The sequence below is a fragment of the Erinaceus europaeus genome, chromosome 14 (assembly GCF_950295315.1).
Source record: "Erinaceus europaeus chromosome 14, mEriEur2.1, whole genome shotgun sequence".
Taxonomy (NCBI): domain Eukaryota; kingdom Metazoa; phylum Chordata; class Mammalia; order Eulipotyphla; family Erinaceidae; genus Erinaceus; species Erinaceus europaeus.
The window spans coordinates 15,711,193-15,738,655 of NC_080175.1; the positions used below are offsets into that span (position 1 = coordinate 15,711,193).

General features: G+C 41.1%; 1 protein-coding gene across 1 annotated transcript in view; it reads left to right on the plus strand.

Moving 5' to 3' along the window:
* Positions 1 to 3,056: 3,056 nt before the first annotated feature.
* Positions 3,057 to 27,463, plus strand: part of LOC103126847 (guanylate cyclase 2G-like) — an 81,583-nt gene continuing 57,176 nt past the window's right edge. Inside the window, exons 1-7 of the mRNA XM_060172259.1 lie at positions 3,057 to 3,440; positions 5,412 to 5,760; positions 8,285 to 8,394; positions 11,983 to 12,168; positions 13,622 to 13,766; positions 16,640 to 16,775; positions 17,769 to 17,878. Of these exons, the coding sequence (XP_060028242.1) occupies positions 3,057 to 3,440; positions 5,412 to 5,760; positions 8,285 to 8,394; positions 11,983 to 12,168; positions 13,622 to 13,766; positions 16,640 to 16,775; positions 17,769 to 17,878 (1,420 nt within the window). The remainder of the gene's footprint in view (positions 3,441 to 5,411; positions 5,761 to 8,284; positions 8,395 to 11,982; positions 12,169 to 13,621; positions 13,767 to 16,639; positions 16,776 to 17,768; positions 17,879 to 27,463) is intronic.

Below are 27,463 nucleotides of genomic sequence, written 5' to 3' on the forward strand. Positions count from 1 at the left end.
TCCTTGCCCCACTACGGGAAGAGAGAGACAGGCTGGGAGTATGGATCAACCTGCCAATGCCCATGTTCAGCTGAGAGGCCAGACCTTCCACCTTCTGCACCCCATAATGATTCTGGGTCCATACTCCAGAGGGATAAAAAATAGGAAAGCTATCGGGGCGGGGGGGGGGGGGGAGATAAGGAGTTTTGGTGGTGGAAATTGTGTGGAAATGTATCCCTCTTATCCTATGGTCCTGTCAATATTTCTACTTTATAAATACAAATTTTATTTTATTTTATTATTTTTTTTTTTGGAGTTTTCCGTTCAATTTTTTTTTTTTTATTTAAGAAAGGATTAATTAACAAAACCATAGGGTAGGAGGGGTACAACTCCACACAATTCCCACTGCCCAATCTCCATATCCCAGCCCCTCCCCCGATAGCTTTCCCATTCTCTATCCCTCTGGGAGCATGGACCCAGGGTCATTGAGGGTTGCAGAAGGTAGAAGGTCTGGCTTCTGTAATTGCTTCCTCGCTGAACATGGGCGTTGACTGGTCGGTCCATACTCCCAGTCTGCCTCTCTCTTTCCCTAGTAGGATGGGTCTCTGGGGAAGCTGAGCTCCAGGACACATTGGTGGTGTCTTCAATCCAGGGAAGTCTGGCTGGCATCCTGATGACACCTGGAACCTGTTGACTGAAAAGAGAGTTAACATACAAAGCCAAACAAATTGTTGAGCAATCATGGACCCAAAGCTTGGAAAAGTGGAGAGGAAGTATTAGGGAGGTACTCACTGCAAACTCTAGTATACTTCTGCTTTCTTACTTTGGTGCCATACTCCAAACTCAGTCAATTTCTGCTTTGCGTTTCTACTTCTTCTTCCTTTTTTTTTTTTTTTTTTTTTACATGCATAACATTCCCCAGATTCCCATTTAGCAATACAACCCCCACTATTTCATTCATCATTTTTCATGGACCTGTATTCTCTCCACCCACCCACCCACCCCAGAGTCTTTTACTTTGGTGTAATACTCCAATTCCATTTCAGGTTCGACTTGTGTTTTCTTTTCTTTTTTTTTTTATTTTATTTTTATTTTTATTATTTTTTTTATTTAAGAAAGGATTAATTAACAAAACCATAGGGTAGGAGGGGTACAACTCCACACAATTCCCACCGCCCAATCTCTATATCCCACCCCCTCCCCCAATAGCTTTCCCATTCTCTATCCCTCTGGGAGCATGGACCCAGGGTCATTGAGGGTTGCAGAAGGTAGAAGGTCTGGCTTCTGTAATTGCTTCCTCACTGAACATGGGCGTTGACTGGTTGGTCCATACTCCCAGTCTGCCTCTCTCTTTCCCTAGTAGGATGGGTCTCTGGGGAAGCTGAGCTCCAGGACACATTGGTGGTGTCTTCAATCCAGGGAAGTCTGGCCGGCATCCTGATGATACCTGGAACCTGTTGACTGAAAAGAGAGTTAACATACAAAGCCAAACAAATTGTTGAGCAATCATGGACCCAAAGCTTGGAAAAGTGGAGAGGAAGTATTAGGGAGGTACTCACTGCAAACTCTAGTATACTTCTGCTTTCTTACTTTGGTGCCATACTCCAAACTCAGTCAATTTCTGCTTTGCGTTTCTACTTCTTCTTCCTTTTTTTTTTTTTTTTTTTTTACATGCATAACATTCCCCAGATTCCCATTTAGCAATAAAACCCCCACTATTTCATTCATCATTTTTCATGGACCTGTATTCTCCCCACCCACCCACCCACCCCAGAGTCTTTTACTTTGGTGTAATACTCCAATTCCATTTCAGGTTCGACTTGTGTTTTCTTTTCTGATCTTGTTTTTCAACTTCTGCCTGAGAGTGAGATCATCACATATTCATCCTTCTGTTTCTGACTTATTTCACTCAACATGATTTTTTCAAGGTCCATCCAAGATCGGCTGAAAACGGTGAAGTCACCATTTTTTACAGCTGAGTAGTATTCCATTGTGTATATATACCACAACTTGCTCAGCCACTCATCTGTTGTTGGACACCTGGGTTGCTTCCAGGTTTTGGCTATTACAAATTGTGCTGCCAAGAACATATGTGTACACAGATCTTTTTGGATGGATGTGTTGGGTTCCTTAGGATCTATCCCCAGGAGGGGAATTGCAGGGTCATAGGGTAGGTCCATTTCTAGCCTTCTGAGAGTTCTCCAGACTGTTCTCCACAGAGGTTGGACCAATTGACATTCCCACCAGCAGTGCAGGAGGGTTCCTTTGACCCCACATCCTCTCCAGCATTTGCTGCTGTTACCTTTTCTGATGTGTGACATTCTCACAGGAGTGAAGTGATATCTCATTGTTGTCTTGATTTGCATTTCTCTGACAATCAGAGACATGGAGCATTTTTTCATGTGTTTCTCGGCCTTTTGGATCTCTTCTGTGGTGAATATTCTGTCCATGTCCTCCCCCCATTTTTGGATGGGGTTATTTGTTGTCTTGTTGTTGAGTCTGGTAAGCTCCTTATATATGTTGGTTATTATAAATACAAATTTTAAAAAAGAATTCTACCTCAATCCATCTGCCTACATCTGATAGCTCTCTAATTCTTTTTTTTAATTTTTATTTATAAAAAGGAAACACTGACAGAAACCATAGAATAAGAGGGATACGACTCCACACAATCCTCACCCCCAGAACTCTGTATCCTGTCTCCTCCCCTGATAGCTTTCCTATTCTTTTTTAAAATTTTTTTTTATTTTAATTCTTATTATGCCAGTGAAGAGAAAATGTAGATGGGTGGGGTTGAGGGGATGTGGGGCAGGTGAATGCTATGTGACTTGCCCAGGACTATAAAGTAGGGTCATTGGATCCAGGTTTCATTCCCTGTCCTGACCTCGTTCTGCAAGACTGTTGATTCTCTATGGTTAGAACTGATGGTGAACAGGGAAGGTTTTGATTAATTAATAGCACTGAATAGAAAGCAAGTTGTGGTCCTCGGGGAACTGTGCACTGTCATTTAAGCTCCAGTTAATCAGGAAGCTGAACCTTCCCCAGTTCTGCATTGATCCAGGTTCTAGGCACCACCTATGGCTCCCAGGACAGGTACTGGGACCCCACCAGCATTTGGAGTCTATCTGGGGCCTGAGTGCCTTGCCGCTCACCCTACACTAGTTCTGACACTCTTTGCCAGTATGCTGGTGGCGTGTCTTGAGGCTGCTAAACTCCTCATGGGTTTGCAAGCCCCCTGGAACATCTCCCATCCACTCAGCGTGCAACGGCTTGGTGCAGGCTTCCAGATCGCAGTGGACAAGCTCAACTCAGAGCCCACAAACTTCAAAAACTTCAGCTGGGAGTTCACCTACACAAATTCAGCCTGCAGTGCCAAGGAAGCTCTTGATATTTTGACCAATCAGGTTCAGAGAGAACAAATTTCTGCCCTGTTTGGACCAGCATGCCCAGAAGCAGCAGAGGTAGAGTACATAGCCTTCTAGAAACTTGGACTGTTTTCTTACTGGAAAAGGTGGTGTTAAAGATGACAGTACAGTTTTGAGTAGTTTTTGACAAGGAAGATGTTATTATGAATAATAATGTAGACAATGGGTAGCATTTGAGTTGTAATTAGGCCATGCTATTAGAATTTTTTTATTTTCTTGGGGCTGGGCTTTAGCACAGTGAGTTACTCACACATGGCTCAAAGCTCAAGGACTGACATTAAGGATCCTGGTTCTAGACCCAGGCTCCCCACCTGCAGGGGTGTCGCTTCACAAGCGGTGAAGCAGGTCTGCAGGTGTCTCTCTTTCTCTCCCTCTTTCTGTTTTCCCCTCCTCTCTCCATTTCTCTCTGTCCTATCAGAAAACAACAACAAGAAGGGCAACAAAAAAAAAAAAGAAATTTTTTATTTTCTTTAAAGAAACTTTCAAACCAGTAATTTTTCACTCGCTAATTTTTTGATATTTACACACATGCACACACATACACAGACTTGTTATTCACTCTAATGTCAAGCACATGACTCAGAAAATTTTTTAAAAATGAATGTTTGTTTTATTTATTTTCCATTGAGAGAGAGAGAGAGAGAGAGAGAGAGAGAGAGAGAGAATTACTAAAGCACCTCTACCATTCAGAGTATTTTTTGGAAAAAAAAACACCTATTTTTGGTCTTTGTTGCTTTCTCATGGGAAGTCAACAATAAAACCTATCCCTATCTATGGGGCCCCAGATGTTTTTTTAAAAGAATTTATTTATTTATTCATGAGAAAGATAGGAGGAGAAAAAGAACCAGACATCACTATGGTACATGTGCTGCCGGGGATCGAACTCAGGACCTCATGGCTGGGAATACAGTTCTTTATCCATTGCGCCACCTCCCGGACCACCAGATATTTGGTTTTGAATAGAAAAAGAAATAATTTATTTGTGTGTAATTCTCGTTGTTTGTAAAAGGTATTTAAATATGGTAAAAGTAAATGGGGAAGAACAAAATAGTGCATTGCAATAAACTAGAACCAGAGTGGACAGTTTCTGTCTATTTAATGGAATTAGATTGTTGATAACCTTGGATACCCTGTGTTCTGCGAGATATTGAGGCCAGAGCTCAATATCTCAGATACTGAGAAGAGGAGGAGGCATCTCACTTATCATGTTCAAAGAGCAGCTTCAGATCATTGCGGGCGAGGAACTATAGAGTCAAATCCAAATTTGAATTTGAATGTTGATCGCTCCTAGAATTTTCCACCTGACACATATCTAGCTGCCCGAGACATACTTATTTTTTAAAGTCAAGCTTATATATCCTGAGCCTTTCTTATGTCTACCTTTACCCTCAAAATCCCTAATTCACAAACCAGAGGTAATTCTTACTTTTCCTAGATGCCTACAAAAGTGTATAGTCTATAAGTACATTTAGCACTAAATATTTATGCATTTTAAATCTTGTCATACATCATAAAATCCTTTAAGAACAAGGTTTCCGAAGTTCTTTGTTAATAGTAAGGTCTTGGGGCAGGGGATGAGAGGCATAAATCTGGAACAAATTAAGAAAGACTCTTAAGAGTAATAGGTCTGAAGGTAGGCTCTGGAAACCTATTGCCTGGATTGTAATCCTACTCCACTATTTGATAGCTTTATAATTCATATTTTATTGCCCCACCCGTGTTTTTATCAATAAAATCTGTGATAATACCCTTTTCACAGAAATGTGAATATTCTGATGAGATGGGGGAGATAGCATAGTAGTTATGCAACAAACTTTCATTCTTAAGGCTATGAAGTCTCATGGTTTAATTTCTTTCACAACCATAAGCAGAGCAGGACAGCATTCTAGTTAATAAAAAAATTACCCACAGAATCATAAATCCAAAGGGTATGCAGATGTCTTGCTCTGTGTTTTGAGTGTAGCATGAACTCAATTATGGAAAGACATCTTTCTGGTTACTTTCAAGGTTATTGGCTTGCTGGCTTCTGAGTGGAACATTCCGATGTTTGACTTTATTGGACAAACAGCAAAGATGGAGAATGCTATCTTGTATGACACTTCTGTGAAGCTTATGCCACCCATGCGTACAGTAGGTGATGTGCTCCAGAAAATTCTCCAGTACCTGGGCTGGAAAGACATTGGAGTGTTTGGAGGTCATTGTCAGACGTCTACCTGGGATGGAGTGGATGAGTTGTGGAGGGTAATAGAGACTGAACTCAAATCTCATTTCACCGTCACCACCAGTGTGAGATGTACTAGTAGTGATCCGGTTTTCCTTCAAAAGACTCTTAGGAGCATGTCATCAATTGTCAGGGGTAAATTGGAAAGATTCTTTTATTGCTTGTGTTTGGAGAGACGAATAGGAGAAACAGATTGCTTAAAACTCGAACTCTGTGCATATATTAGTGTAGAAAGCAGGTAAAAATAGTATCTTGTTTTTATACTTATTTATTTATTTTTAGATAGAGGCAGAGAAGTAGTGGCTGTGGGCAGGAGGAGAGAAAGCAAACAGACCAAAGAACTAAAGCTTTCTTCAGTAAGGTGGAGGCCAGGTTCCAACCTGGGTCATACGTATAACAAAGCAGCATACTATATAAGGGAGGCATTTTACTGACCCTGTTTGCTTGTTTTTAGCTAAGTGGAATCCCAAACGGTACAGTGTTATGATACACAGGGTAAGTTCTGGAATTTTCTTCTCAGTGGACCAGGTCCTGGATTTGTTCATGGTCTCTGCAGACAGACACATTTAAGTTTGAAACTAGCTTCTGACAACTTCTAGCTATGTGACCCTGAACAAGTACCTTGACCTCTGTGTGCCTGAGGGTTAAATAAGGTGAAGCCTGTGAAGTGCTGAACATTGTATCTGGATGTAGTAATTAGTCAATAGATGATAGTGATTGTTTATGTTGTGGAGCTAGTACGGATTTACTTGCCAGCATGAATAGCAATTGACTCTTTTCTGTTCCTCAGATAAACTAAGTTCTTTCTGGTCTTGGGACTTTGGGACTTACTGCCTTGGGACTTGGGGACTTGCAGACCCCTTGGCCAGAAGTGCCACTTGTAGTCCCACCCACCCCCACATTCTTTTCATAGTTTCCTCTCAACCTTCCAGACTCAGTAGAGGGCACACCCACATATTCTGAGACTTTAAAAAAAAAATTTATATTTATTTATTTAATTTCCCATTTTGTTGCCCTTGCTTTTTTTTCTTTCAGCTTTTAATACTTTTATTGAGTAGAGACAAATCAAGAGAAGAGCAGCATGTAAAGAAATGACACCTGCAGCCCTGCTTCACTACTTGAGAAGCTCCCCCCATGCCTCCAGCTGGGGAAGACCCTTGTTGTTTTTTATTGTTGTTGTAGTTATTGTTATTGTTATAGATGTCGTCATTGTTAGGTAGGACAGAGAGAAATTTTAGAGAGGAGGGGAAGACAGAGAGGAGGAGAGAAAGAGAGGCACCTGCAGACGTGCTTCACCACCTGTGAAGCGACTCCCCTGCAGGTGGGGAGCCAGGGGCTCGAACCGGGATCCTTACGCCGGTCCTTGTGCTTGGTGCCATGTGTGCCTAACCCACTGCGCTACCACCTGACTCCTTTATTATGAGACTTAATATAAATTTGTCCCTGCCTCTATTATTATCACAATGTCTACTCTCCCTACACTGATTAGAAGCTACTACAGTCTCTTTAATATCTTCATGTATATGTTTTCTGTCTGAACAAAAACTCCCAGGGTGAAGTGCAGTGAATGGGCCTTCTGGCTTGTGTAGAGCAATGCCTATCATATAGTTGATGCATTATAATTTACTTCATTTAAAGAATAAATCACAACTTCATTTGTGTATCCTCAAAATAAACACAGATATGTTTGAATGAATGAAAAGCTCCTTGACCAACTCTTCTTTCACTCTTGTCCCAACTCAGAAAGTCTTACTACTTTTCTGATCCCAAGCACACTGTGAACTCCTAACTGGTGTGTGGCTGTTGGGTCACAGGTCAGGTCTCTTGCTCTGAGTCAGTGAGACGAAGAAACAAGAGTACAGCAGTTGTCTTTAACATATTTAAGTAATACTTGAGAAGAGAGCTGTAGAATCCATAATTGGCCTACTGGCTGGCAATGTACAGGGCATCTGGGATAGAATAAGGTAGAGTGCAGCAAAGGTTTTAGGGAGTTTACTAGAATAAACAAGTTAAGAAATAGTCACCAGGAGAAGGAAAAGGTGTACAGTAAAGAGAAACTATCTGCCTCACATGTGAGACAGAGGGAGGCATGCCAACTAAGGGTTCGAGCTCCTAGGCAGGAGTCCACTGGTTATATACTTTTCAATAGAAATTGCGTTCTATGGGAAAGTAGGGGGAGTGGTTGTGTGCCACAGATTTCTGTTCTATTCAATTGCCAGGTGTAGAAGCTTTTTCTTTTGATATTCAGAATGACTAGAAGCTGATTATTAGTCTTTGCATTTGTAAATGTCTTAAGCCTGAGGGTTCTCACTGGCCCAACGCTGAACTGTTGCTATTCTTTCAGTTTGGCAAAAGCCTTATTTGCCACAGCAGTGAAGATTGTGTTTCCTTTCATAGGGCAAAAACTGTCAGATTGCATCTTACTGATGTGGTTCAAGAAGTATGCACTCTAAGGGTTGTTAAGGCATCCCTATTTCCAAGAGCAAGCTCAAGGAAAGAAAACATTCATGTTCATATCTTATTTGGAGTGGCTTCAGGCTAGACTTTACAAAATGTGTGTGTGCGCGTGCACACCTTTGTATATATAATTGACTGACTTTATATATACAATATACACACCTTTGTATATACAATTGACTGACTCTTTCTCTTCTTCTAGTTATCATCTTAATCTGCAGCTCACAAGATGCAAAAGTGATCCTGCAGGCTGCAGAGAGCCTGGGACTCAACACAGGAGACTTTATCTTCATCATTTTGCAGCAGTTAGAGGTGGGTGACCAATGACTCCCTAGTAAGAAGTGACAAAGATGGAGCACTTGTTACATGCAAGGATGATTTAGCTCAGCTCACTGTGACACTAGGAGACAGGCACTTGTATCCTTACTTTGAGATCATGATGTGCTGAATAGATAAAATTTACTCACATTTCCACCACACAGTAAAAGGTTAAGCAAAGCATTGAAGCAGGAGAGATTCTTCTAGGACTGTTTACCGATCCAGGTTGCTGGCACAGGTGAGGCTACTGGCTCTCTGCACCATATGCAACAGATTGTAGCTCTGGTTTCTCTTTCTCATAAAAAGAACATTGCCATCTTGGGATGAAGGATGGATACCACAGCGTCTAAGCTTCCCCTCAGTGCAGTCAGTGGGAGCCCATCCTTAAGTTGGGTCATGCACATGACAAAGCACATATCTTGCAAGATAACTTGCCAGCTGTAAGTTGATTTTCTTAAACAGTTATTTTTTATGAGAGTGACACCAAAACACTGCTTAGTTCTTCCATAAAATATTTCTGTGAGGGGGCCAGGTGGTGTTGTACCTGGTTGAGTGCACGTGTTACAGTGCTCAAAGACCCAGGTTTGAGCCCCTGGTCCCCATCTGCAGGGCAAAAGCTTCCCAAATGGTGAAGCAGGGTTTCAGGTGTCTTTTTCTTTCTTTCTTTCTTTCTTTCTTTCTTTCTTTCTTTCTTTCTTTTTTTTTTTTTCCTCTCTCTCTCCTTCTCTATCACCCCTACCCTCTCAATTTCTGGCTGTCTCTATCCAATAACTAAATAAAGATAATAAAAAAAATTAAAAAAATGTTTCTGTTGATTGAATTCAAAACCTCTGGGGCTTCAGGCAGGCAAACTCTGTGTTATAACAGGCTGTGATATTTTCCCAATCCTAAACAAACTCATTTTAGAAAGATAAAGTTACAGAAAAAAAAAAATACTCTTAGTATCTACAGTTTGGATGCAAATGAGTTTTTTTCTCAAAGATTTAATTTATTTATTAATGAGAAAGATATGAGGAGAAAGAGAAAGAACCAGACGTCACTCTGATACATGTGCTGTCAGGGATTGATCTCAGGGCCTCATACTTGAGAGTCTAATGCTTTATCTACTGTGCCACCTCCCCAACCACTCGATCCCTTTTTTTAAAAAAAATATTTTATTTATTTTATTTAGATGCAGACAGAGACAGACACAGAGAGAAAGAAACACCAGAGCACTGCTCAGCTCTGGCTTATGGTGGTGTGGGGGATTGAACCTGGGATTTTGGAGCCTCAGTCATGAGAGTCTGTTTGCATAACCATTATGCTATCTCCCCCATCCCACTCCACCCCTTTTTAAAAATCACCTATCAACTTCACCTTTTGGCAGATATCAACCAAATCTTAATATTGGTATGGAGGCTCTTCTAACCCCCTACTTGCTTTTTCTCAAATCTTTGATAAATCAAATTATCTAAAAACATTTCAAAAGGTTTATTTTATTAATTCATAAATATATTTTAACTCACAAATATAAAAGATTTTATTTATTAATGAGAAAGATAGAAGGAGAGAGAGAACCAGGCATCACTCTGGCACATGCGCTGCCGGGGATCAAACTCAGGACCTCATGCTTGAGAGTCCATTGCTTTATTTACTGTACCATCTCCCTGACGACAACTCATAAATATTTTAATGAGAAAGTTCTGATACATGAGGTGTCAGGGTTTGAACCTAGGGCCTCAGGTTTACAGGTCTTGTGCTCTCCTGTAGTTTTCTTAGCACTTGATGATCAAATTATTTTTTTTTTTTTTTTTTTCCTCCAGGGTTATTGCTGGGCTCGGTGCCTGCACCATGAATCCACTGCTCCTGGAGGCCATTTTTTCCCCTTTTTGTTGCCCTAGTTGTTGCAGCCTCGTTGCGGTTATTATTGCCATTGTTGACGTTGCTCTGTTGTTGGATAGGACAGAGAGAAATGGAGAGAGGAGGGGAAGACAGAGAGAGAGGGGGAGAGAAAGATAGACACCTGCAGACCTGCTTCACCGCCTGTGAAGCGACTCCCCTGCAGGTGGGGAGCTGGGGGCTCGAACCGGGATCCTTACGCCGGTCCCTGCGCATTGCGTGTGTGCTTAACCCACTGCGCCACCGCCCGACCCCCTTGATGATCAAATTCTGATTGATTTGTAGTGGCAGAAAGTATATAAAACTGTGTTTTGATATGTGCACTATCCAGGTTTGAGCCCAGTACCCACTGCATCGAGGGAAGATTTGATGCAGTGGCCTTTTTCACTCTTCCAACATACCTACCTCTATCTCAAAAAATTAGTAAGTAAATAAATAAAAATAAATAACACAAAAGAATGTAAAACTAGAACTAAACCAGGCAACACACAAGTAATTGAATTCACACTGCTTTCAAAAATAGAAGTGTTCCCCAAATAGGCTCAAGTGGGAAAAGGTCAAAGCTGTAGTCCTGCTGCTCAGATCATATCTTAACATGCGGCGACATTTTTCCTGACTTTTAGGACCATGATATATTATGTAAAATGTATAACACATACACAAGTACAAGCTCTTTCTCCCTCTTCCTTTATCTCTGTCTCTCTGTCTCTGTCACATACACACACACACACAAACACACACACACACACACACACACACACACACACACACACACCTCAAGGCTAGAACATTTGGATATATCTAAGAGTGAACAGGAGAGAACATTAGTAAAGGTCCTATTATCTTTCCTATAGAAACATACATTGAGTGGGTATTATTGTTATAAAATAAGAATACAGCTAAGAATAATAAGACCCACTTAAGTCACAAAGAGATAACTGAGAATCAGCAGACCTAAGCTTCTCTTTCAGTTTTTGCCACCTATTGTTTACAAATAAGCTTTCTTTCTCTCAGTTATTTGATACCCTTGGTAGGTTCTTATGTATTTGTCCCCCGCCCCCCAATCACACCAGGTTTATTGCTAGAGCTCAGTGCCTTGGCCGGTGCGCCGCTGTGTTCCATCGGTGGGGAGCCAGAGATGACCCGAACTGCCCCTGCGGCTACAGACAGACTATGTCCCACATAGTCAATGACTGCCACCTCTCCAGATTCAAAGGAGGTCTTGAAATTTTACATCAGGCTCAACCTGACGCTGTTGACTGGCTACGGAAGAAGGGCAAATGCTAGAAGAAGAAGTGCCTTCATGATTTCACCACCCTTAGTAGTTCTTACATTCTCCTTTTTCTTTGATAGAGGGAGAAAGAAAGAGAGAGAGAGAGAGGCAAAGAAGAATAGACACCTGTAGCACTGTTCCACCACTCATGAAGCCTCCCTCTTGCAGGTGGGATGGGGGCTTGAACTCTGGTCCTCATACATAGTAAGATATGTGCTCAATCAGGTGTACCACTACCTGACCTCTCCTTTATTATTTTTTTATTTTCGTCCCCTGATTCTGTTTAGGGTGGACCTGACATAGTATGTTCTTTGTGGTCAGCATGTTTTTAAGGACTAGAATGTAGAGAGTCCAATTGGACATTGACCTTGAGTATTTCTGCTGCTTAGGTCATATGTTATCATGTGACTATGTTTCCCTTTACTTTTTAGGATCATTTCTGGAAGGAGGCAATGACAAATCAGAGGGTGATACACTTCCCCAAAATCTACGAGTCAGTGTTACTCATCGCCCTCAGCTTCTATGAAGACAGCAGTAGAGATAAAGGCTTCCGGAAGCAAGTCTACCAGAAGCTGAAGAGGCCACCCTTCCACAGCTCCATCTCTGCAGAGGATCAGGTCTGATAATAGTCTTCTTGCCCCGAAAGTCCTCCAAATCCCTCCTTGGGCCTATTTATACCTGATTCTCTCCCATTTATTTTCCCTCTTCTTCCAGTTCTGTACACACACACACACACACACACACACACACACACACACACACACACACACACACACCACAATCTCTCTTCTTCATCTTTCATGGTTCCAAATAAGTAATAGTCTAATGTTGCCTTGTGAAATCGGCATTCTAGACAAAACAAGAGAAATCACATGGTTTTGGAGTCAGATACCTGGATGTCCATCTTAATTCTGCTTTCACTAACTGTGGTCCCTACACTTTAGTCTCCTCACCTGTAACATGGGACAGCTAGTGATATCTGCTTCCCAGGCTGTGGCTTTGAGTATCAGATGCCATTGTACATGGAAGTAGCAGAACAGATGCTGATGGGTCCTTGGATCAGGCTAATTTCCTTTCCCCCAGAGGATGTCAGGGGATTGAGCAGGGTGACCTGTGTAGACTGAGTGGAGAGATACGATGCTAGGCGAGTCCAGGCAAGCAGATGGCATGGCCTACTGCGAAGACAAGACTCTGCCAGTGGTAATTTCAGTATGTGTAGGATGACAGGGCAAGATGCCTGGTTCCCACAAAGATGTTTGTCATGGAGGGAATTTTGCCCAGAGCTGGAGCTACTTCCAGTGATAGAGAGGGAGAAAGAGACAGAGAGAAAGATAAACATCTGCAGCACTGCTCCACAATTTGGTAAGCTTCCCTCATGCAGGTGCGGAACAGTGGCTTGAAACCAGGTCATTGCACAAGATAATGTGTGTGCCCTCTACCAGATGAATTGATACCTGCCCCCCCTTCTTTTCATTAAACCATAATCCCTCCTGGCTCTGACCTGGCAAGCTATTCCTGATCTAAAGGCTCATGTGTTCTAGCGGGGGAAAAGTGAGGCCCACAAAAGAAAGTTGAAGATTGCAACATCTAGGTTTACACTCAGGCCCAGCATGTAAAAGGGACAAAGAATATTCATTTTGTTCTTTTTAATTTCATTTTTCAGGGCCTCACACCTATAATATTTCACTGCTCCCTGCAGGCTTTTTTCCATTCCAATTTTAAAATGAAAACAGGAAGGAGAGAGAGAGAGAGAGAGAGAGAGAGAGGGGAAGAAAGAAAGAAAGAAAGAAAGAAAGAAAGAAAGAAAGAAAGAAAGAGAGAAAGAAATGATAACAGTGCTCCACCATTCATGGAACTTACCCTGGTGCCATGCATAATGCTCCCGTGTTGTGTCTAGGACTTGGACAAGGGCATCACCCATGGTATAGAGTGTGCTGTACCAGCTGAGCTAGCTCTCTGCCATTTTGTGCACTCTAAAGAGGGTGGAGAGTGATTCTGCTAGCCAAGCTGGACTGGGCCTGAGGAGCCATGACTTCTAGCCCCAAGGTTTGTTTGTTCCTTTCATTGAAGGTGAGCCCATACTCAGCCTTCCTTCATGACGCCGTCCTGCTCTATGCTCAGACTGTGAAGCAGATGATCCAGGCTGGGAGTGACTTCCACGATGGACGGCTGCTGGTCAGCACTCTGAGGGGCTCTAACCAGACTTCTCTGCGGGGTAAGTGGCCTGCCCTCTGGTGCATTTTCTGTACTTGGGCCTGATGCTGCATTCTGGGTGACTTTGGAATGTTGGATGTGTCACTGAAGGCTTTTCCCAGGCCTTCCACTGACCCATACATATTCCTCTTTGTAGTGGAGACTTCTGTCTCCTCTTAGGTGTGACTGAGGTTAAATTTGTCTGCTCTGAGCACTGTCTGCTCTGTCCAGGGGCTACCTGCACCAGGTGAGGGGGTCTGGTGGTAGTCACTGAGGCACCTAGTCATCTCCCCCAGAAAGTTTCTTCTTCATTTCATTTCATTTCATTTCATTTCATTTCATTTCATTTCATTTCATTTCATTTCATTTCATTTCATCCATTTTATTTCCAGGGGAATCTTCAGGCTGCCAGGAGACAGACAGTGGTAGAACACAGATACGCAGAGGACTCTTAAATACAAGGCCCCAGGTTTGATACCTGACACTACCTGCCAGAATGATAATTCATGCATTCTTTCTTAAAAAACAAACCTTAGAAAACAAAGGGAATCATAAAGAATAAAACTCAAGAGTGTGATATTTGACTCCTGAGGTTCCATCCATGATCTTATTAAACACCCCCCCCCACACACACACACATAAACACAAATTATAGAGGGTTCTGGGCCTGATTTATTACTATAAACTTCCTCCCCTCTTTACTTTTAATTAGTGATTTGCAAAATTACAAAATAACAGTGATACAACTGCACACCATTTCTACCACCAGAATTCTTTATCCCCATTCCCTCCACTGGAGACTGCAGTGTTGACAGTGATTTCTATAACTATCCATATATATGTGCATGTGTTCTTTTTTCTATGGTCCTGCCTTTCATTTTTCCTAACTCACACCTATACCTGTTACTACTTCTGAATGTCTTTCCTTTTTTCCTCTTCTCTCTCTGGGTCCTTATGCAGTGGGTTTCAGAGCCTTCTAGTCATCTTCCCCTAATATATCTCCCCCTCTACGAGTATGGACCAAAATTCTTTTTGGGGTGCAGAAGGTGAAAGGTCTGGCTTCTGTAACTTCTTCTCAACTGGACTTGGGCATTGACAGCTTGATCCATAACCCCAGCCTGTTTCTATCCTTTCCTAGTTGGGGTAGAGCTCTGGAGAGGTGAGATTCCAGGACACTGGATAAGGTCTTCCACCTGTGGAGTTCAGAGTGGAATTTGCAACTTAGTGTCTGAAAGGCAGTAAGTTCTGTGGTATGAGAAGATTTTTAATAAATAGGAACCAAAAAAGTAGGAATAGACCTGGTGAGACTAGTGATTTTAGGGTGATAAGAATCTAGGAAGTCTATTTTAGGTATAATCCTAGGGACTTCTGACTTTTTAGTACTTTTTTGTCCAAGCTTGATAGTTAACATGGAAGTGGGCTAAAAATATTGTCTGGGAAGATGTAGTCAGAGTTCAGAATAGAACAAGGAAGCTGGAATAAGACAAAGAGTAGCTCCCAAACTTGAAGAAAATGTGTAAATACGATTAATTGTTTTACCACATCAATCTGACTCAGGGGTCATGTCTATTCATATTTTGACTATAAACTCCTAAGGACATGTTTATGTTAGTCTACTTTTTCTTTCTTTGTCTCTTTCTTTCTTTCTTTCTTTCTTTCTTTCTTTCTTTCTTTCTTTCTTTCTTTCTTTCTTTCTCTCTTTTACCAGAGCACTGCTCAACTCTGGTTTATTTATGGTGGTGAGGAGGATTGAACCTGGGACTTTGGAGCTTCAGGCATGAAAGTCTCTTTGCATAACCATTATGCTATCTACCTCCTCCCTATTAGTCAACTTTCTTTTCTTTTTTTTTTTTTTAAAAAACATTTATTTATTTATTCCCTTTTGTGGTCCTTGTTGTAGTTATTATTGTTGCTGTTATTGATGTTGTCGCTGTTGGATAGGACAGAGAGAAATGGAGAGAGGAGGGGGAGACAGAGAGGGGAAGAGAAAGATAGGCACCTGCAGGCCTGCTTCACTACTTGTGAAGGGACTCCCCTGCAGATGGGGATCCGGGGCCTCAAACCAGGATCCTTATGCCAGTCCTTGTGCTTTGCGCCATGTGCACTTAACCCACTGTGTTACCACCCGACTCCCTTCTTTTTTACTTTGGAGAAAACTGCTTTGATTCTCCCCTGGTATAACACTTCTGCATCTATGGGGGCTAACTTTATGCCAAGCAGAGTGCCAAGAGCTTCTATGTACTAGCTTATGCCACCCTCACCCAACCCCATGAGTCAGTACTGTTACTGTGGTATTTTACTACAGAGGTGTGTAAACCTGGGATATAAGTGTTATGCACCTGCTCAAGGTCACCAAGTCAAAAGGTGGTAGGTAGAGTTAGAATTCAAATAGGACCAAGGTTCAAATGCTTCACTGTTGAATAATACTGAAGAGTAATTCAAATATATAGTGTTGGGCTGGGAGATAGTTCAGTGGCGGTGTACCATATTTGCATGTCTGAAGTTCCCTCTTATCCCCCATTGACCTTTATTTTAAATTTACTTTGTCTAGTCACATGAGAGTCTCATATGACAGGGAGAGAGATGTCAGAGCACCACTCCTGTACATGTGAAGCCTCAAGTCCTGCACTCTGCCAGCTGCTTAAGCTTTTAGAAATGCCAGACGGTCCTTTAGCACAACAAAACCCATCTACCTGCTCAAAGTGACCCCTGAGCTCCACCAAGGCACCGCTTCTGAACTGCTTTCTATCCATGGTCGACCTTTACACTGGTGCCTTGAAATGGCAAAGTCCACAAATGGCTTTGGGGAGCTGCTGGGGAGCAAGTTCTGCTGACAGGAGTCACTGAACATTCTCCTCTGTCTTGCTTAGTGTGTGCATTCTTCTATCTTCTCAGGAATCACCGGTCCCATATATGTGGACCTCCAGGGAGAGAGGTGCATGGATTACTCCATTTATGTCCTACAGAAATCTGGAAATGGGTCCCGTTTCCTTCCTTTTCTGCACTATGATGGCTATCAGAAAATAATCAGGTACTGGGTGATCACAATCCCTGGGAATTGCCTGGGATCCCAATCCCTTCCCTTGGAGCTTCCTGTGATCACACTCTTTGAGAGGATCACAGGCACAGGGAATTCTACCAGGAGGCCAGAATGGGACCTGGCTGCTGAAATCCACTACTTTCCTGACCCCCTGAACTCAATAAAGTATAATTCCAGCTTTTAGGATGGTCTTGCCTTTGGCTATGAGGGTGGCTTGGCTATTGTAGATTCTGCTTTAGAACAGAGCGTTCCAACCACACAGCTACCTCCATCTGGCCCGAAAACAGAAAGACAAGTGGACACCAGGCCCTGAATATCATCCTTGACTCCCAATACCCAGGAACTCCTGGAAAAAAAAAAAAACTCTATTTCTATCATCCTAGCTCTAACTCAAGGAGGAAACGGGAAGAAAATCTAAAAACTTATGTCAGTTTCTACGTGGTACCCACCCCAATCCAGATTTGATTTGACATTTTTTTCTCTCTTATGGAATTTTAATGTATCAAAAGCGATTGACCCAGGAAACAAAATAACCATGGAAAGTGAGATCTTCAGTATTGTAAGAACTCCTATTCATGTCAAGGGAGATGTTTGAATTTGTAAAATGTCAAGGTGCTCTATAATACGATCTATCTGTATCAAACATGGGAGAAAACCTCAGTGGCCCTGGAGAACTGACACATCATCTCTGAATCAAAAGTGCAATGGATTAAATTAGAAGACTGATTCAGTTAGTCTACCCAGGAGAAAGGATATTATTCTTCTGTAAATTAGGCCACCCAAAGCCTAGTGGCTTGGAGGAGTCTAGGTTAGGTGGAAAATTGGATGTGTCAGGTACAGTTTGAATTAAGAGATCTAAACCTGTATTTTTGCAAAAGGCATGTGTGTTTCAGTAGCCGCTGTGACAAATAAAGTAGAGACAAGTAGAATAAAACAAATGGACACTATCTTTCAGTTGTCTTTTTTCTTTTTTTTTCCCCCAAGACCCATGAAGAATTTTTCCAGTATTACTTGGCTGCATGGTTCCCTCTCAGAAGACAAAGCTGGCTGTGGAGTTTACAATGAGCTGTGTGAGACTAAGCCTACATTCACAGGTCAGTATGGTTGCTTGGACAAGGCAGACGAAGGTTTAGAAAGCAAGGCTTCTCAACATTGGCAGTGTGTGTGTGTGTGTGTGTGTGTGTGTGTGTGTGTGTGTGTGCTTATGTGTGTGTGCATGTGTGTCTGTGTGTGTTTGTTGGTTTTATGTCCCAAGTATTGTAGGATATTTAGCAATATAACTGGCATCTCACTATTAGAAGTCAGAGATACTCTATAGGTTTTTTTAATATGCTAAAAATTATTTATTATACATAAAAATAAATGATGTTCATATAATTTGCATTTAGTTTTTTAAAATTTTTTAAAAATATTTATTTTTATTTATTTATTCCCTTTTGTTGCCCTTGTTGTTTTATTGTTGTAGTTATTATTGTTGTTGTTGTTGTTGGGTAGGACAGAGAGAAATGGAGAGTGGAGGGGAAGACAGAGAGGAGAGAAAGATAGACACCTGCAGACCTGCTTCACCGCCTGTGAAGCGACTCCCCTGCAGGTGGGGAGCCGGGGTTCGAACCGGGATCCTTATGCCGGTCCTTGTGCTTTGTGCCACCTGCGCTTAACCCGCTGCGCTACAGCCTGACTCCCTGCATTTAGCTTTTTAAAATTTCTTTATTGGGGAATTAATGTTTTACATTCGACAGTAAATACAATAGTTTGTACATGCATAACACTCCCCAGTTTTCCATATAATAATACAACCTCCACTAGGTCCTTTGTCATCCTTCTTGGATCTGTACTCTCCCTCCTACCCACCCCAGAGTCTGTTACTTTGGTGCAATATGCCAAATCCAGTTTAGGTTCTACTTGTGTTTTCTCTTTGATCTTGTTTTTCAACTTCTGCCTGAGAGTGAGATCATCCCATATTCATCCTTCTGTCTCTGACTTATTTCACTTAGCATGAATTTTACAAGGTCCATCTAAGATCGGCCGAAAACGGTGAAGTCATCATTTTTTATAGCTGAGTAATATTTCTTTAAAAATTTTTTTATTTAAGAAAGGATTAATTAACAAAACCATAGGGTAGGAGGGGTACAACTCCACACAATTCCCACCACCCAATCTCCATATCCCACCACCTCCCCTGATAGCTTTCCCATTCTCTATCCCTCTGGACCCAGGGTCATTGAGGGTTGCAGAAGGTAGAAGGTCTGGCTTCTGTAATTGCTTCCCCACTGAACATGGGCATTGACTGGTCAGTCCATGCTCCCAGTCTGCCTCTCTCTTTCCCTAGTAGGGTGTGTCTCTGGGGAAGCTGAGCTCCAGGACACATTGGTGGTGTCTTCAATCCAGGGAAGCCTGGCTAGCATCCTGATGGCATCTGGAACCTGGTGATTGAAAAGAGAGTTAACATACAAAGCCAAACAAATTGTTGAGCAATCATGGACCCAAAGCTTGGAATAGTGGAGAGGAAGTGTTAGGGAGGTACTCACTGCAAACTCTAGTGTACTTCTGCTTTCAGGTATATATATATATGCAGTAGTTTATGGATATGTGTGAACATAAGCTCTCTCTCACAGAAACTGGTGTATATCTAGGTTTTGGGACTTTTTTAGAAAGTGAACTACCTGAGATGAAATTAGAGTGTACTATAAAAGGAAAGGTCTCACCCGAGTAATGAAGCTGAAGGGTTGTCATTCCACATGTCAAGTCTCTGGACACAATCTAAGGTGAAGCATGCTGAGGTGGCAATCGTTGCGTTGGTTAGGTTGTGGTTGGCGGATGCAATATTATTTGATATGGATTGGGAGAGGCATACGGGAAAGTGGGCCCTATCCAAGGGTTCCAGGACTGGGGGAAGTAGGGACTCTATAGTGGAGATGTGAGGTTCCTGCTGTCTTAGGGTTCAAAAAGACAATCGATAGTTAGTTATCATCACATTATTTGGTAATTGGGTTAACTTTGAAAAGTCCTTTTGTTATGGTTTGCTGTACAGTTCCCAATATCTTGTATATAGCTGTGCTATTGGTTGCTTCGGATCTACTTGGTCTAGGCTTTTGAGAGAGTCTGCATATCAAATACACAGCCTATATATTGAAAAGATTCAGTTTGTGTTTTGAAAAACTTCGAGACATACAACTGATTTTCCCCCTCATATTAATTAACTAGTGATGTATATGACTACATTTTGCTAGGAGTGTACATAAACACCATTCCCACCACCAAAAGACTGTGACCCATACCTCCCACCCACTCCCACCCCCCACTGTCCCAGGAAGCTGCATGTCTACCCCTCACCACAGGGCTTTTACTTTGGTGCCCTACTTACAATTTGGTCAGGTCCTGCTTTTAGTTTCCCTTTCAAATCTTCTTACTCAACTTCTGTTGATGAGTGGGATCATCCCATACTCATCTTTATCTTTCTGACTTAGCTCACTTAACATAATTCCTTCTAGCCCTGTCCAAGATGGGTCAGAGAAGGTGGGTTCATTGTTCTTGATAGCTGCATAGTATTCCATTGTGTATATATACCACAGCTTTCTCAGCCACTCATCTGTTGTTGGGCACCTGGGTTGCTTCCAGGTTTTAGCTATTATGAATTGTGCTGCTATGAACATAAGAGTACACACCTCTTTTTGGTTGGGTGTTATGGAGTCCTTGGGGTATAAGCCCAGGAGAGGAATTACTGGATCATATGGAAGATCCATGTCTAGCCTTCTGAGAGTTTTCCAGACTGCTCTCCACAGAGGCTGTACCAATTTACATTCCCACCAGCAATGTAAAAGGGTTCCTCTGTCCCCACATTCTCTCCAGCATTTGTTGCTGCTGTCCTTTTTGATGTATGCCATTCTTACAGGAGTGAGGTGGTATCTTAGTGTTGTCTTAATTTGCATTTCTCTGACAATCAGTGACCTAGAGCAGTTTTTCATATGTTTGTTAGTCTTTTGGATCTCCTCTGTAGTGAATGTTTTGTTCATATCCTCTGCCCATTTTTGGATGGGGTCATTTTCTTTTTTGGTGCTAAGTTTGCTGAGCTCTTTATATATTTTGGTGATTAGTTTCTTGTCTGATGTATGGCATGTGAAGATTTTCTCCATTCTGTGAGGGGTCTCTTTGTGTGATAGTTTCTTTGGCTGTGCAGAAGCTTTTCAATTTGATGTAGTCCCATTGGTTTGTTTCTGCTTTAGTCTTCCTTGCAATTGGGTTTGATTCATCAAAGATGTCCTTGAGGTGTAGGTGGGAAACTGTTTTACCAATGTTTCCCTCTAAGTATTTTATTGTTTCTGGTCTGACATCTAGGTCTTTGATCCATTTGGAGTTGATTTTTGTTTCTGGTGAGATAAAGTGGTTCAATTTCATTCTTCTGCATGTTTCAACCCAGTTTTCCCAGCACCATTTATTGAAGAGAGCCTCCTTCTTCCATTTGATGCTTTGGGCCCCCTTATCAAAGATTAGATGTCCATAGGTGTGGGGATTTATTTTTGGGCTTTCAATTCTGCTCTACTGGTCTGTGTACCTATTTTTGTTCCAGTACCATGCTGTTTTGATGATGATGGCTTTATAATATAGTTTAAGGTCTGGGAGTGTGATGCCTCCATTTCTGTTTCTTTTCCTCAAGATGGTTTTGGCAATTCTAGGTGTTTTCAGGTTCCAGATAAATGATTGTAGTGTTTTTTCTATTCTCTTAAAGAAGCTTGAGAGTGTGGTATTGAAGTCTGCTACTATTATTGTATTGCTATTGATGTATTTTTGAAATTCTTTCAGGTGCTTGATGTATATAGATGGTCCCTCATTGGGTGCATAGATGTTAATAATTGTTAAGTCTTCTTGGCTGATTGATCCTCTAATCATTATGTAATGTCCTTGCCTATCTTGTATTACTTTATTTAATTTAAAATCTATCGTGTCTGAGACGAGAATGGTTGTTCCTGCCCTTTTTTGTGGTCCGTTAGCCTGTATGATAGTTTTCCATACTTTCACTTTAAGTCTTTGTTTATCTTGTTGTGACAGATGGGATTCTTGCAAGCAGCATATGGTTGGGTTATGTTTTCTGATCCATCCCCCCACCCTGTGCCTTTTGATGGGTGAGTTTAAGCCATTGACATTTATTGATATTATGCATTTAATGGATTGTAGTGCCATTGTTCAAAAAAAATTTTGTTTGCTCTGATATATTGCAAGTATTATAGTGATGTTCTTGTTTATAAGAGGTCTTTTAGAACCTCTTTCAGGGCCGGCTTGGTGATGGTTCCCTCCTTTAACTGTTGTTTGTCTAAGAAGGTTTTGATCCCTCCATCTAGTTTGAATGAAAGTCTAGCAGGATATATTATCCTTGGTTGAAACCCTTTTTCATTCAGGGCTCCATAGATATCTTGCCATTCCCTTCTGGCTTTTAGAGTTTGAGTGGAGAAGTCTGCAGATAATCTTATGGGTCTTCCCTTGTATGTGAATTTTTGTTTCTCTCTTGCAGCCTTTAGGATCATTTCTTTATCCTTACTTCTTCTCATTGTGACTGTGATGTGTCTTGGTGTCTTCAGGTCTGGGATGATTTTGTTTGGTACTCTCTGGGCCTCTTGAATCTTGATGTCCTTTCTGTTATTCAGGTCTGGGAAGTTTTCTTCTATTATTTCCTCTAGAATGTTTGCTTCCCCTTCCTCTCTTTCTTCCTCTGGCAGGCCAATTATATGAATGTTACTTCTTTTGAGATCATCCCATATGTCTCTGTTGTTGTTTTCAGTGTCTCTCAATCTCTTTTTAAGCTCTTTCACCTCTTTCTTCGTTTTCTCTAATTCATCCTCTGTCTGACTAATTCTGTTTTCTGCTTCTGTTAGTCTGCTTTCTCTTGCCTCAGCTTCTTTCTTCATTACAGCTATTTCAGCTTTCAATTCTCTAATTGCCTCAAGATAATCAGTATTTTCCTTGGGGGGGTCTCAACTGTTGTTTCCCTAATACTGCCATTCCTTTCCTCCAATGTTGTTTTCATTTCTGTGATTAATAAGTTTATTATTGCTTGCATACTTTTCTTATCTATGGTTACTTCTGGCTGATTTGTAGTTTCTTCTGGGCTCTTGTCTTCATTCATTGGAGTAGCAGTTTTGTTTGTTTTTGATCTACCCATTTTTTTGATTTATGTGTTTCTTTTTTTTTTTCTTTTTTTATTTAAGAAAGGATTAATTAACAAAACCATAGGGTAGGAGGGGTACAACTCCACACAATTCCCACCGCCCAATCTCCATATCCCACCCCCTTCCCCGATAGCTTTCCCATTCTCTATCCCTCTGGGAGCATGGACCCAGGGTCATTGAGGGTTGCAGAAGGTAGAAGGTCTGGCTTCTGTAATTGCTTCCTCGCTGAACATGGGCGTTGACTGTTCGGTCCATACTCCTAGTCTGCCTCTCTCTTTCCCTAGTAGGATGGGTCTCTGGGGAAGCTGAGCTCCAGGACACATTGGTGGTGTCTTCAATCCAGGGAAGTCTGGCTGGCATCCTGATGACACCTGGAACCTGTTGACTGAAAAGAGAGTTAACATACAAAGCCAAACAAATTGTTGAGCAATCATGGACCCAAAGCTTGGAAAAGTGGAGAGGAAGTATTAGGGAGGTACTCACTGCAAACTCTAGTATACTTCTGCTTTCTTACTTTGGTGCCATACTCCAGACTCAGTCAATTTCTGCTTTGCGTTTCTACTTCTTTTTTTTTTTTTACATGCATAACATTCCCCAGATTCCCATTTAGCAATACAACCCCCACTATTTCATTCATCATTTTTCATGGACCTGTATTCTCCCCATCCACCCACCCACCCCAGAGTCTTTTACTTTGGTGTAATACTCCAATTCCATTTCAGGTTCGACTTGTGTTTTCTTTTCTAATCTTGTTTTTCAACTTCGGCCTGAGAGTGAGATCATCCCATATTCATCCTTCTGTTTCTGACTTATTTCACTCAACATGATTTTTTCAAGGTCCATCCAAGATCGGCTGAAAACGGTGAAGTCACCATTTTTTACAGCTGAGTAGTATTCCATTGTGTATATATACCACAACTTGCTCAGCCACTCATCTGTTGTTGGACACCTGGGTTGCTTCCAGGTTTTGGCTATTACAAATTGTGCTGCCAAGAACATATGTGTACACAGATTTTTTTGGATGGATGTGTTGGGTTCCTTAGGATATATCCCCAGGAGGGGAATTGCAGGGTCATAGGGTAGGTCCATTTCTAGCCTTCTGAGAGTTCTCCAGACTGTTCTCCACAGAGGTTGGACCAATTGACATTCCCACCAGCAGTGCAGGAGGGTTCCTTTGACCCCACATCCTCTCCAGCATTTGCTGCTGTTACCTTTTCTGATGTGTGACATTCTCACAGGAGTGAAGTGATATCTCATTGTTGTCTTGATTTGCATTTCTCTGACAATCAGAGACTTGGAGCATTTTTTCATGTGTTTCTCGGCCTTTTGGATCTCTTCTGTGGTGAATATTCTGTCCAATTCCTCCCCCCATTTTTGGATGGGGTTATTTGTTGTCTTGTTGTTGAGTCTGGTAAGCTCTTTATATGTGTTGGTTATTAAACTCTTATCTGATGTATGGCATGTAAAGATCTTCTCCCATTCTGTGAGGGGTCTCTTGATTTGGGTAGTGGTTTCTTTTGCTGTGAAGAAGCTTTTTAATTTGATGTAGTCCCATAGGTTTATACTTGCCTTAGTCTTCCTTGTAATTGGATTCGTTTCATTGAAAATGTCTTTAAAATTTATGTGGAAAAAAGTTCTTCCAATATTTTCCTCTAAGTATCTGATAGTTTCTGGTCTAACATCCAAGTCCTTGATCCACTTGGAATTTACTTTTGTATTTGGTGAAATACAGTGATTCAGCTTCATTCTTCTGCATGTTTCAACCCATTGTTTCCAACACCATTTGTTGAAGAGACTCTGCTTTCCCCATTGAATAGTCTGGGCCCCTTTGTCAAAGATTAGATGTCCATAGGTGTGGGGCCTCATTTCTGGGCTCTCAATTCTATTCCACTGGTCAGTGTGTCTGTTCATGTTCCAGTACCAAGCAGTTTTGATGACAATGGCCCTATAATATAGTTTGAGATCTGGCAGTGTGATGCCTCCGGTTCTGTTCTTTTTTCTCAAGATTGTTTTGGCAATTCTAGGTCTTTTCTGGTTCCAGATAAACATTTGTAGCATTTGTTCTATTCTCCTAAAAAATGTGCTTGGGATCTTGTTGGGGATAGCATTAAATTTGTAGATGGCTCTGGGTAATATATTCATTTTGATGATGTTAATTCTTCCAACCCATGAGCATGGAATATCTTTCCACTTCTTTGTGTCTTTTTCAATTTCTTTGAGTAGTGACTCATAATTTTCAGTATACAAGTCTTTCACTTCTTTGGTTAGGTTTATTCCTAGATATTTTATTGTTTTTGTTGCTATAGAAAAAGGAACTGATTTCTGGATTTCAATTTCTTCTAACTTAGTGTTTGCATAGAGGAATGCCACTGACTTTTGATTGTTAATTTTATAGCCTGACACATTACTGTATTGCCTGATGATTTCCAAAAGCTTCTTGCTAGATTCCTTAGGTTTTTCCATGTATACTATCATGTCATCTGCAAATAAGGAGAGTTTGACTTCTTCTCTTCCAATCTGTATTCCTTTAATTCCTTGCTTCTGCCTGATTGCTATGGCAAGAACTTCCAACACTATGTTGAATAGTAATGGTGATAGTGGGCAGCCCTGTCTAGTACCTGATCTGAGTGGAAATGCTTCCAGTTTTTCACCATTGAGTATGATGTTGGCTATAGGTTTGCTATATATAGACTCCACTATCTTCTGGAATTTTCCATCTATTCCTATTTTTTGTAGTGTTTTGATCATAAAGGGATGTTGTATTTTGTCAAAGGCTTTCTCTGCATCTATTGATATGACCATGTGGTTTTTGGTCTTGCTTTTGTTGATGTGGTGGATCACATTGATTGATTTACGTATATTAAACCAACCTTGCATGCCTGGGATAAACCCCACTTGGTCATGATGAACAATCTTTTTGATATACTGCTGTATCCAGTTGGCTAGAATTTTGTTCAATATTTTCACATCTATGTTCATCAGCGATATTGGTCTGTAGTTTTCTTTTTTGGTTGTGTCCCTGTCTGCTTTTGGTATCAGGGTGATGTTGGCTTCATAGAAGCTGGCAGGGACTATTCCAGTGTCTTCAATCTTCTGGAAGACTTTTAAAAGTAGAGGTATTAGTTCTTCTTTGAAAGTTTTGTAGAATTCATTTGTAAAACCATCTGGTCCAGGACTTTTATTTTGGGGAAGATTTTTGATAACTGTTTCAATTTCATTAGCTGTGATGGGCCTGTTCATGTTATCCACTTCTTCTTTACTTAGTTTTGGAAGTTGGTAGGTATCTAGGAAATCATTCATTTCTTCCAAGTTCTCTAGCTTGGTGGCATATAGTTGTTCATAGAAGCCTCGCATGATATGTTGAATTTCTGCAGTGTCTGTTGTGATATCTCCTCTTTCATTAACTATCCGATTTATTTGGGTCTTCTCCCTTTTTTGTTTTGTGAGTCTGGCTAAAGGTTTGTCGATTTTGTTTACTCTTTCGAAGAACCAACATTTACTTTCATTGATCTTTTGTATGGTTTTCCTATTCTCAATGTTATTTATTTCTGCCCTAACTTTAGTAATTTCTGTCCTTCTGGTTGCTTTAGGGTTCCTTTGTTGTTCTTCTTCTAGGTCTTTAAGATGTGCAATCAGGCTGTTTATTTGTGCCTTTTCTTGTTTCCTAATGTGTGCTTGTATAGCTATGAACTTCCCTCTTAGGACTGCTTTAGCTGTGTCCCAAATATTTTGATAGCTTGTGTCTTCATTTTCATTGAACTCTCGAAACATTTTGATTTCTTCCTTGATTTCCTCTTTGACCCAGAAGTTGTTAAGAAGTGTACTGTTGAGCTTCCACATTTTGGGACTGTTACTAATCTTTTGTTGATTGTTAAGTGTTAGTTTAATTCCACTGTGGTCTGAGAAGATGCTTGGGATGATTTCAGTGCTCTTGAATTGGCTGATGCTGTCTTTGTGGCCTAACATATGGTCTATCCTTGAGAATGATCCATGTGGATTTGAGTAAAATGTGTATTCCAGTTTCTTGGGATGAATGACTCTGAAAATGTCCAATAGTTCTAGTTTATCTATCTCTTCATTTAGCTCCCTTATGTCTTTACTGATTTTCTTCCTGGATGATCTGTCAAGTTGAGATAGTGGGGTGTTGAAGTCCCCTACTATGATTGTGTTACTGTTAATATATTGCTGTAGCTCTTTCAGTAGAAGTTTGATGTATTTAGATGGCTTCTCATTGGGTGCATAGATATTAATAATTGTTAAGTCCTCTTGATTGACCGATCCTCTGAGCATTAAGTAGTGTCCATTCCTATCTTTTTTAATCTTATCTATTTTAAAGTCTATCATGTCAGATATGAGAATAGCTGTTCTTGCCCTTTTTTGTGGGCCATTGGCTTGAATGATAGTTTTCCATCCTTTCACTTTAAGTCTGTGTTTGTCTTGTTGCGTTAGGTGAGTTTCCTGTAGACAACATATTGTTGGGTTGTGTTTTCTGATCCATCTTCCTAGTCTGTGTCTTTT